Source organism: Diabrotica undecimpunctata, chromosome 2 (genome assembly GCF_040954645.1).
Source record: "Diabrotica undecimpunctata isolate CICGRU chromosome 2, icDiaUnde3, whole genome shotgun sequence".
NCBI lineage: Eukaryota > Metazoa > Arthropoda > Insecta > Coleoptera > Chrysomelidae > Diabrotica > Diabrotica undecimpunctata.
Window position 1 is genome coordinate 143,327,611 of NC_092804.1, and position 12,449 is coordinate 143,340,059.

At 33.2% G+C, this 12,449-nt stretch overlaps 1 protein-coding gene across 2 annotated transcripts in view; it reads right to left on the bottom strand.

Moving 5' to 3' along the window:
• Window positions 1-4,938: 4,938 nt before the first annotated feature.
• Window positions 4,939-12,449, bottom strand: part of ITP (ion transport peptide) — a 242,546-nt gene continuing 235,035 nt past the window's right edge. For both annotated transcript variants that reach the window (XM_072523617.1, XM_072523616.1), the window contains one exon: window positions 4,939-6,602. In XM_072523617.1, the coding sequence (XP_072379718.1) occupies window positions 6,497-6,602 (106 nt within the window). In that variant the 3' untranslated portion in view covers window positions 4,939-6,496. The remainder of the gene's footprint in view (window positions 6,603-12,449) is intronic.

The following is a 12,449-nucleotide window of genomic DNA, read 5'->3' on the forward strand; positions in this document are numbered from 1 at the left end:
CCCCGTATACGTTATCGTTGCCTGGTCTTTTGTTATTTTTAAGACCCTTTATAGCATTCTCCACTTCTGATTTTAGAATAGAAGGGCCAGTATCATCATTGCTCAGTGTATACCCACTAGGACGGTCATCATTAAACAGTTGTTCCACATAAGTTTCCCAGATTCTAACTATTTTGTCGGGGTCTAGTTGTAGATTTCCATTATCATCGCATAGCCCTTTCGATAAAATATTGTAGTTTTTCTTTGTTGTGAGTTCCTTTATCTTCTTATGCATATTGTGATAGTCGTATACCTTTTCGCACTGTTCGATTTCTTCGCATCTGTCCGAAAACCATTTCTCTTTAGTTTTTCTTATCTCAGCTCTAATTCGTCTATGGGTTTCGCGGTATTTGGCAGTATCTTTAGTTTTATATATCCGTCTCTCTTCCATCATGTCAAGGATTTCTGCAGTCATCCAGTCTTTCTTTTTTCTCTTATCAGGTAGTAAAAACTTAGTGCTTGAAGTCCTAATCTCTTCTTTAATTTCTCTCCACTTTTCCAGCGGTTCATTGTTATTTTTAAGGATTTTTGATATTTCGGTATTTAAATTCTCCTGCATCTGTTGTTTAATATTATTGTTGGAAAGCTTCCTAATATCTAGCGTTTCGGGTCTGTTCTTTACATTTGTCTTTTTTAACTTTACTTCAAACTTACATACCACCGGATTGTGGTCTGATGCTACGTCCGCACCCGGGTAAGTTTTTACGGCTTTGATGGAGTTTCTAAACCTGATTGGTGCAGCGATATAATCTACTTGATTTCTGATTATTTTACCAGGTGAGTCTGCCGGTGATTTCCAGGTATAGAGTCTACGGTGCGGGAGCTCCGTAGACTCTATACCTGTTATGCTTTCCCTTTTCTACCTGCTTTGTGGTACCGAACCTCCTACTGGTCGGCTGTACTTGAGGATAAATCAGCGCTACCAAAACAATTTTTTTATAAATCGTGATCGTAATCGTTAAAAAATAAAGGACAGAGAACTTTGTGATATGAGTTTGACCAGTTTATCAAAAGTATTAAGGTTGATCTTCACCCTCGATTAATTTGTTTCTGATCCTAGAGATGGCTCTACTGCGTCATACTACTCTGGTAATTTTTTTAACATAATCGTAGATTTCTACATGATGACTCTGTAATATTTCCAAACCCTAACATAAATTGCAGTTTTTTATCATTATATCAATTGGCTGAGTTGCCAAGTTGTGCGAGCTGTCCAATGTTGTTGGAAAAAGGTAGAAATTTATAAGAAACTATTTAAAAAACAAGAATTCCGAATTTGCCAGACAATTTGTGTTTCTTAACGAAACATGGATTTTTGCGAAAGGAAATAATACCAAATCATCCTGGCAAGATGATTCTACCAAATTCTTTTCGAGTACTAGTGCGAGTCATGGCAAAAGATATATTATATTGCATGCACGAAATACGGAAGGTTTTATACCCAATGCTAGTCTTATATTTTCTTCGACAAAAAAACTGATGATTACCACGGAGATATGGACGCCGATATTTTTGAACATTGGTTTTAGGAAAAATTATTAAAAAATCTGGAAAATCCGTCATTAATAGTCTTAGACAATGCTTCGTATCACATCAGAGAGAAGGAAAAGTTTCCCACAAGCAGCTGGAAAAAAGAAGACTTAAGAAAGTGGCTGTCGGAGAAAAATATAGAACACGAACATCTAGTTTTAAAAGCTGAATTATTAAATAAGTGCAAAGAACACATTACTGAGAAAAAATTTGTCGTTGACCAAATGGCACTAAAATATGGTCATGAGGTCCTAAGACTACCACCATATCACTGCCAGTACAATCCAACTGAATTGGTGTGGGGCATCACTAAAAACTACTATGATAAACATGCATGTAAGACCACCGACGAAGCCAGCGTTTTACAACTCTGGCAAGATGCACTAAACCAAGTCCATGAGGAACAATGGCGGAAATGTATGAGCATACTGAAAAAAAATTTTAGAGTCATATGAAATAGAACAAGTTATTGATGAAGTAAGACCTTTAATTATTCGTAATGATGAAGATTCAGATGAATCGGATAGCGAGTCAGATAGTAATGATACCTGTCCATAGATTAAGACGTAGATAGAAAAATTAACACAAAAGGGTACCAACCACCAAAAAAAAACAAAACAAAAATAAAACAAAAATCGCATTCAGGAGAGAGCCGGAGGCACGCCGCACGACGCTCTTGAATGCAAGCACCAAAAAAATTAGATTAGCAAGTAAGGTAGATTAAGGACATGACTGGACGATTGACTGGGTATTAGACGACGGATGAAAGGATTCGATGCTTGCTCGCTCTCGACTGCACTTGGTGCAGAAAAGGGAAAGCAAGTATCGGCATACACAACCATCATTAGATCGCCGAACAATTGCTTTGACCGGTAGTGATAAAGCCAAATGGGCTAACCTACCTTTTAAATGTAAATACAAGGAAATCTCCCATTGCCTGACGGGACATACCACGAAATAGTCGAGACCTGGCTCCAAAGACCAGGGGGCGGAGGAAAGCCGGGACTGGTTGTACAGCAGGAGGACAACCTATCTCGGTGGGTTTGGGAAGGTGTGTGTGGGAAGTAGGAATAAGTCTTTGTTTTATATAGATATATATTTTTATAGATATATTTATAAAATATATAAAAATAAAAATATAATACAAAATTTTGAACACCCAGTATTAACATTGGTAAATTTTTTTATGCTTAAATAAAAATAGAGTTTAGTACACGCTGAAAAAGAATTTTTGTTTTTTCAGCATAAATATTAACCACAATATTAATTTTTGAAGTTGCATGTGCAGTATGAAAAATTTTTCAAAAACTTTAAATATCTCAAAAACGGCTATTTTTTCGAGAATGGTATCCCAATAAAAATCGATCCAGAATTTTACGTAGATTCTAAAAAAAATAACAAATAGCACAGTTTCTATTTAAAATAAGAAACTTAATGGCAACTTCCGGTACAACCGGAAGTGCTAGAAGAATGCAAATATTTAAAAAATGAAGAATGCTTTTCATAACCCATTATTCCAAGTTTGCAGAAACCAGTGACGACCAGAACTTTTAAAACTTTTAACCAACATGTTGCGTGAATGACCCTGTATATTTCATACTCAATGTTTATCAATTTACATTATGATATTCAATTATTATAAAACATAATACAAAGTTATTTTATTAAAAAAATCCCTAATGTCGTATTATAAAATTAAGAAAACCGTACATTTTTAATTTGAGAACCGCTGACTACCTGAGGCAAATCTGAACAGACACTTTTATTACTTATGCGACAGGCTAAAACGATCCTACTATAGTATAATAAACATCTTATTAATCTCTCATATCTTTGTACCTGAACATGACTTAATCGTGCTAAACACATTTTACAAACTACACCTAGACGCCTATATACGTGGAAATCACCTAGAGACAACGGAGAATACATTATTATATATAAGAAAAAAAATAGACTAGGGGATCCCAAATTAAGGGGCCCCAAATTAAATTTAGGTAGTTTTTATAAAATTCTAAATTAACCATGATGTTTAGAAAATTAAAACAAACCACTGTAACATCTGACTTTACACATAAATTTGAAATCGAATGCTTGAAATAATGGAATGTGAGCGGTTTAATGTGGCAATAGCGCGCATTTGACAACCGAGCGTTTCCCAGCAGTGCCTTCCTTTGCAGAGAACAGCAAAAGCAAAATGAACTAAGCGTGGCCTTTAAAAAACATTGTACCCAAGTAATATTGGCATATTTGTCAGACATCTTTGACTCGTTGAACAGCCTTAACCTAAAAGGCAGGGTGGAGACTCAAATATAGTTACTCATCGTGATGCGATCAAGATGTATATTGAGAAATTGCAACTTTGGAGGCGTAAAATATCAGCAAACCCCTGCAATTATTCGACTTTCTCTAAAGTAGAATCAATTTATGAAGGATCAAGTTTGAAAATCCAAATATCAAACCATTTGAAGAGCCTAATTGAAGAGTTCCAGAAATGTTTCCCAAACACTTGTGACGATAGTATCAAAATAGTATTTTCAGAATGTCAATTGACCCATTCCATGTCAACATCGACTTCCTGCCTGAATTACTTCAAGAAGATGCTTTGCAAATAAAACATGATTCCTCAGCCAAATACAACTTTGATATAATGGACAAACCTTCATTTTCGTTAAATGTATCCTAGCGTATCTCTTTGTTTATATTTCATTTTTTCAAGAACCTATTAGTGCGAAAAAGCATTTTCAATACTTGTGGCAATTAAAACAAAGTATCTGAATAAACTTGATGCTGCTAGTGACTTGCGTTGTGCACAAAACTCAGCCTCGAATAGGCATAATAGTAAAGAAAATGCAAGCTTATCCATCTCACTAACCAACCCAATCTATATTTCTTTTATTAATAATTTTTGTATTATTTATATCAAAACTGATATTATTGTATCTTATGGCAGCATAAATAAATGTTTTTTTACGAATTTGACTGTGTATATTTTGGTACCTTACTTGGTCCTGCATAATCTTACACTGTCTGCGTTGTTCCATCATCTCTAATATTTCTTCTGTCATCCACTCATTCTTGGTAGTTGTTTTACTCTCGAGTAGAAAAGTGTTGTTCACCTCTTGTGTTGTTACTTCTGATAGAACGGTTCTTACATTAAAATTTGCAATTTTAAGTGATATATAGCTATGCGATGATTTTCTCAAATATTTGAGATTTTTGTAACTCTCAGAATCCATGGGACTATGATGTAAGTCAATATCAAGTTATAGAATACGCTTATTAACTTGATATTGACAAGAAATTTAGTCTGACCATCAGGTACATATTTATCGAGGGAGAAGCAGTAATTTTAAATAAAAGACCATATCATTTTCAAATTAATTTAATCGACTAGTACACTATTTACTAGAAGCTGCCATGAACAAATGGAATAAAAATTTACAATGAATTATAAATGTACTTGAATTCTACTCCCAAAAGCTCAGAATAACAATACAAATAGTAAGGAATAAATAGTGAAATAGTGAAACAAAGATGTACATGAGAATTTGCTACTACGTAAGGTGGAAATATTCAGCTAAATATGAATTAATAAAATAGAATTTAGGATGTCAAGTATGTCGAAAATATGTATTATTTGGTTTCTGTTTTGAACTATTTTTTTCTGTATAGTTCCACCTAAATACTATCAAGTTTTTAAATGCGTATAGGTTTCTTTTTCAAAACCTATTTTGTACTTATTTTCAATTGAAACAAACACAAATATTAAAAAATATTTAAATACTTCTAGGCACCGGGTGTGTGTATAAAAAGTAGTACAGTAACAATAAATTCTAAAAGTACAATACTGATATTGGAATGTTAAAATAAACATTCAGAAGGAAAATATATCGGAACTAATTAATTTCATAAAACATGAATGTACTACTGTCTTGTTTAATTATTTTTAATGTGAGTTAAATGATTGTACTGAATCTATGGAAATCGATATATTTTTCTTCTACAACTGGACACAAATACTTAACTTAATAAAAATAATCTCAACAAAAGTAAATAAATTAATTTTAAATATAAATATACCATGAGAGAAATGCTTAACTTTCACCAGCCTCCTTAAATAATTACGCTGTTTTCGAATGTCACAAAATTATCATCTATCCTAATGTAAAAATATATAACATTGAATGATCTATAAATATAAAAATTGAAGTAAATACTTGTTTAAATGATCGCCTAAGTTCTAAACGGTTCTACTACCAGCGGCTATTTGAAATGTGATTGGGATATCGTAAATGAATATAATAGCTGTTTGGCCTGTGGCCAAATAGCCATATAATATCAAAATTGACAATGTGGAAAAAATTATACTTATATTTTTAGAAAAAAGAACTAGACTTGAAAGATGAATGCAAATAGAATAAGGAAAACTTATTACACGAAGAGGAAGAAATGCATATTTTAGTGAATCACTTCTGATAACTTCTCTGTGGTAGGGTACTGTACAAAAAATGAGGGGAAGGAAAATTAAACAGCTCCATGTACAAATAATGTAACGTTTTGATAATATAGGACAGCACAATTTTTTGTATTTAAATGTTGATATAACTATAAATTAAAATGCAAAAGCATACGATATTTTTAACCAGTATTTCTTCAATTTAAGGGAAATACACTTAAGAATAATTTTATATTTTAAAATGAATCTTTCTGCTCTAACTGGTGGATTAAATATTAGAGAATATGAGGCTCATCGGGCATACCTAAAAATATTTTAAAATAAATAAATAAATAAAATGTAAAACCAGTTACAGCAAAAAGAGATAGTTCACAAATGCTGTCAAATTAAATTAAATTATTAATCGCCTATTGGTGATACATTCATCGACTAGATTAACAGGACACTGGGCGTTTAAGGGCAAAAAGCTCACTTTCCGACGTATTCTACCATTTTTTCCAGTTGTGGCCAATCTTCGTCCATAAGTAAGCTTTCCACACACCCTTTGAAATATTTGTCGGAGAAACAGCTATCCCTAAACAATAAAAAAATCAGTTAATAACTTTGAATTGACCATATTTTATCAGAAACAAAAATATTCATAAACTAAAATTTTAAGAAAGACATAAATATTTTGAAATAACTTTTTAATATCTAGGTTTGATTATTTATTATTCACTTGTACACTGTCTAATAAAAGAAAACATGTGGTGGTTCCTTTATATTATATTTATGTTTAAAAAACACGTGTAAACGTGGAATGGAAACTTAAGAAAGTCCACATGTGAAGCAGAAAAGGAACATAATACACTTGCGTGCATAGAAATCGGTCCACTGTAAACTTTTGACTTTAACTATATTTTTTTTCAAGAAATATTCATCAGATCACAAAAACAAATTTATCAAGAAGGCCTATCGTTTACATGCGTAGTAACCGGTAAACAAATGAAACGTGTTTATGTGGTGATTGTCACGGAAATAACAAATTTGTCTAATTGTAAAAGTATTGCCTTTGCAAGTGAAATTTGCATATTATTCGTTTTTTATAATCTCAGCAGTGTTAAAGTGTGTTAGTTTAATGCATACTACACCACAAAAAGCCGCCCAAGTTATTGCTCTAATCGAAAATGGACTTAGTCAGCGAGCTGTTGCTAGACAATTGGATATGACACGCGCAGCGGTTCGAAGAGTGTGCCAACGTTATCAGGAGACTGGATCCTTTCATAGGCGACCTGGAACAGGTAGACGGCGATTTACAACCGCTCGTGATGACCGCTTTATTGTGTTAACAACATTAAGAAATCGTCACCTTAATGCCGTTCAGGTGCAACGACAGCTCTGTGAGGTGCGAAGAATGGCTGTTAGTCAGTGAACAGTGAGACAAAGACTGCGGGAAAATAACCTGATCCCTAAAACACCTGCGATTTGTCCAAAACTTACTCCAGCTCATCGGCAAGCACGCCTGCGTTTTGCACAGGATCATCGGAATTGGACGTTGGAACAATGGGGATCTGTTCTGTTCTCAGATGAGACCAAAATATGCCTCTATGGTAGCGACCGAAGAAGGAAAGTGTACCGGAGACCAAGAGAGAGATTTGCAGAATGCTGCTTTGAAGAGCGGAGTGCTTATGGGGGTGGTTCCTGCATGATCTGGGGTGCAATTTCTATAGGAGCACGAACCGATCTTGAGTTCATTCGTAGGGACGACCGTGTTCACGGAAAAAGAGGTTTAACGGCTGCCAGATATATCGGGGAGATTTTAGCAATTCATGTGTTACCTTACATTGGTGACGAATTTATCTTTATGCATGACAATGCAAGGGCACACACCGCAAGAATCGTGCAAGATTACATTGCAGAAGTCGGTTTTCAGGTTATAGACTGGCCAGCAAATAGTCCTGACCTAAATCCGATCGAACATTTATGGGATGAGCTAAAACGAAGAATTCGAGCTAGACTTCATACCCCAGACTGGATCCCAGAGCTTATTCTTGCAGCAGAAGAAGAGTGGCTTAACATCCCACAAGCAACAATAGCAAACTTGATTAGATCTATGCCTAATCGTATGAGAGATGTTATTAGGGCAAGAGGAGGTCATACCCATTATTAAAAAATTAAGTGTTAAGTTTTAAATTGTCAATAACCCTATTTATGTTAATAATAAAAAAGCTTAATTTGCTTAATGAATTCATTTCACTATGTTAAACATAGGAAGCCGAAATAAGTTTTCATAAATTTATACTCACATTAAAGCATATTAAATTGTCTTTCAAACAGTATATTTGTTTTTGTGATCTGATGAATATTTTTTGAAAAAAATATAGTTAAAGTCAAAAGTTTACAGTGGGCCGATTTCTATGCACGCAAGTTTACTTTCCAAACATTCAGAGACTTAAAATCTACATATTAGGACTAAGTGAAACTATATAGGCCAAACCAGGCGAAATGACAATTGGTTCAACAAAAATATATTCCTCTGGTAGTACGAATATGAAGCGCTAAAATAATAACTAGTAATAGTAATATCAAACCCGTCCATAAATATTTAATCGGCTTCTTGCCAATTTAGTTTAATAGAGTTATGACAACTGTCAGTTTTAGACAATTCAGTCACGGATTGATTAAAATTTGTAATAATTTATACACCTAGTTGATAATTTGCTTTGAAAAATAGAAATATCTCAAAAACTGATAAATTTAGACATAGGGAATATTAAATAAAAATTGAAGTATGCTAATAGTCCGGTCGTCAGAGAGTTAACCCCTAAAAACAATACGAACAAGCTAAATTTTGCCAAGAATATTAATTTTGGGACCCCAAAAAAGACGCAAAAAAGTTTACCACGTTTACCCTCGGGCTTCCCCCTAAAACCCCCCTTGTATATATATATATATATATATATATATATATATATATATATATATATATATATATATATATATATATATATATATATATATATATATATATTCGGCTCAACAGGCCTCAAAGGCCTAAGGCTTCAACGGTTTTCTTCCATTTTTTTCTATTTTGTGCTATGTTTTTCCAATCTTGTACCCGCAGCGACTTCAGATCTTCTTTTGCCGACTTCAGCCATTTTCTTCGGGGGCGGCCTCTTTTTCTTTTTGTACCAGCCTCCGTGTTTATTAATTCATTGGGAACTCTTCCTTCCTTCATTCTTGCTATATGTCCGAGCCATCTTAATCTTTGAATTTTAGCGAGTCTTGTTATTTTTGGTTGCCCATATATTTGCATATTATTTCTTCATTCGTTCTTCTTCCCCAGATGTTCCCCTCTTTTACACCTCCGTATATCCTTCTAAGAATTTTTCGTTTCCATCTATCTAATTTTACTTCCATATCTTTATTTAGTGTCCAGGTCTCGCTAGCATAGAGTACTGTAGGTCGGATAACTGTTGTGTATATTCGTTTTTTTGCTGTTCTGGATATTATCTTCGACCTCAGTATCTTAGTCAGGCTCCCAGCACTCTTACTACCTTTGGCCATTTTTTTTATGATTTCTTGGTTCTCTTCGTTCCTATTTGTTAGTGTCACTCCCAAGTAATCGAATTGGCTAACAACTTCAAAGTTATATTCTTTACTTGGGCTTTGTATCTTAAAGGACTTTTTCGTTTCCCCTCATCACCATATATTTTGTTTTTTCTTCGTTTATTTCTAACCCATATTCCCTGGCTATTCTCTCTATTCTAGTAAAGATTTCTCTTAATTCTGCAGGTCTCCTTGTTATTAAGGTAACATCATCTGCATATGCTACGCATTGATGCCTGTGATGATATATTGTGCCTCTAGTGTAGATGTTACATTCTCGTAAAATCTTCTCTAAGATCAAATTGAAAAAATCTGTTGATAACGGGTCACCTTGTTGCAGACCTCTATTGGTGATAAAGCTATCCGAAACCCGTCCTTCTAACATGACTTTACTTTTAGTATCATTGAGTATGCATTTAGTCAGTCTTACTATTTTTGGTGGAAATTTAAAATATTCTAGTGCTTCATATACTTTATTTCTTTTTATAGTATCATATGCCTGTCTAAAATCAATAAACAGCATGTGTAATGTTAGGTTGAATTCATATGAGCTAGCTAAAATTTGTTTCATTGTAAAAATTTGGTCTATTACCGATCTGTTTGCTCTGAAACCTGCTTGATATTCACCTAGACAATTTTCAACTTTTGTTTTAATTTTATTTCTAATTGATATGGCCAGAATCTTATACACTGTATCTTGTAGAGCTATTCACCTGTAATTTTTACATTCTCTAACGTCTCCTTTTTTATGCACTGGACATAAGATTGCTTCTTTCCACTGATTGGGTATTTTTTCATTGATCCACACTTCGCGTATTAACTAAGCGATTATTTCTTGCACCATTTCACCACCTTCTTTTAGAAACTTAGCAATGATACCATTTTCACCAGGTGCTTTGTTGTTTATTAAGTTTTTTATGATCTCTATAATTAAAAAATATAGCTGAGATAATTTTAAACAAAAATTTTTATTAGTACTTTTTGTGTAGAATGAACCGTTCTCTCAGAAACAACGCTTAAAGCGACCGTCGTTTTTGAATGTCAGTTACGTGCGCGAAATCAATGTTCAATAAAATTTGTATCTTTTGATTCTACTATCCTATCGACAAAAATCAAGATGCGTTTTAAAGTTAAAGAGTGCAGCTTTCGGATGTAGTTTTTATATTTTGCCGCGAATAAACTCAGTTTTTATAAAGGTGTTAAGTAAATAAACATGGCGCGATTTTTACCATTTCCTAAGATTCTCGTGAGATCGATAAAATTAATCACTTTCATTGACTAGTGGTAGTAAAACTTCCATTTTTAGAGAATAGTCTTGAAAATCTATGACATGAAATTTCAATTTTGGGTTGTGGCAACAAATATAAGGCATTTGAAATATGGATAAAACGCAGAATTTAATGTTTTACATTTTAAACGATCGCACGTCACGGGAAATGCCTCCAAGAAGACGGTTTTGGAAGTAGTTTATAACAGAAGTTTGGTTCTTTTGAAAAACGTACTAGTTTAATTGAAAAAAAAGTTTTAAACGTATTAGATTGTTTGTTATGTAAAAGTTTAAATCCAGCGCTTATTAAGCATATTTCAAATGCGTCACATTTGTTGCCAAAACTCTAAATTAAAATTTCAAACTATAGGTTTTGAAGGTTAGGCTCTAGTAATCGAAACTTTATAGTGGCTAGTAAATAAAAGGAATAGATTGAATTGATCTCATGAAAATCATAAAAAAAAGACAAAAATCGCCCCTTGTTTATTTATTTAACACCTTTATAAAATATAAGTTTACTTGCGGCAAAGACCAAAAATTGCATCCGAAAGCTAAACTCTTCACCTTTAAAATGCATCTTGATATTTGTCGATAGGGTACTTATATCAAAAGATATCGAATTATTACCGTTGAGCTGATACAAATTTAATTGAACATTGATTTCGCGCACGTAACACATTCAAAATCGACGGTCACTTCAAGCGTTGTTTCTGAGAGAACGGTTCATTCTAGACAAAAAGTATAAAAAACATTTATATTTAAAACTAACAAGCTACATTTTTTATTTGAAACATGTTTTTCTACGGCGTACAAATTCTTGGTAAATCGATTTTTTGCGTTTCTACCCCCCTACGAGGGGGGTTTTAGGAGGAAGCCCGGTGGTAGAAGTGGTAAACTTTTTTAGTGTCCTAAAATTAGTATTCTTGGCAAAATTAAGCTTGATCGTATGATTTTTAGAGTGGTATTTTCGTCTCTGGCGACTGGAGCATAATGATACTTTTCGATAGTGACACAGTGACATAAAATACAGGGTGTTCTATTTAGAATTACTGAGAAAATAATGTACTTGCGTTTTGACTCACCCTGTAGTTGATATAAAGAAAATTAGTAATATCAATTATTTTTAAAAATTTTGACAATCAATAAAAAATATGGTAGCACCAGATCATTGTTATTGTGTTTATTTTTAATTATACAGGAAGTTGAACTTGTTACGATTTTCATAGAAAATTGGTTATAACTTTATAAATATCCTGTATAATATAACAAAACTTTATATTGCTGTGATGGGGAAGTGAGGAAGATTTCGAATATAAAATAAAATGCAGAGTGTTCCATTTAAAGAAAACACAAGTTTGCTCTGCCATGTTATCAAACACTCTGTAACATTCTAATTAATTTTAGAATATGAACCTCAAAGTTAACTACAATTTTTGTTATTAACTTTTATCTGTGCATCTACTGCGCTTTATCACACTAATCAATCACCCTGTATATTGATAATCTCAAAGATATACATTTTCTTTTTAGCAAAATATCAACAAGAATTATTTAATTTAAATTGTT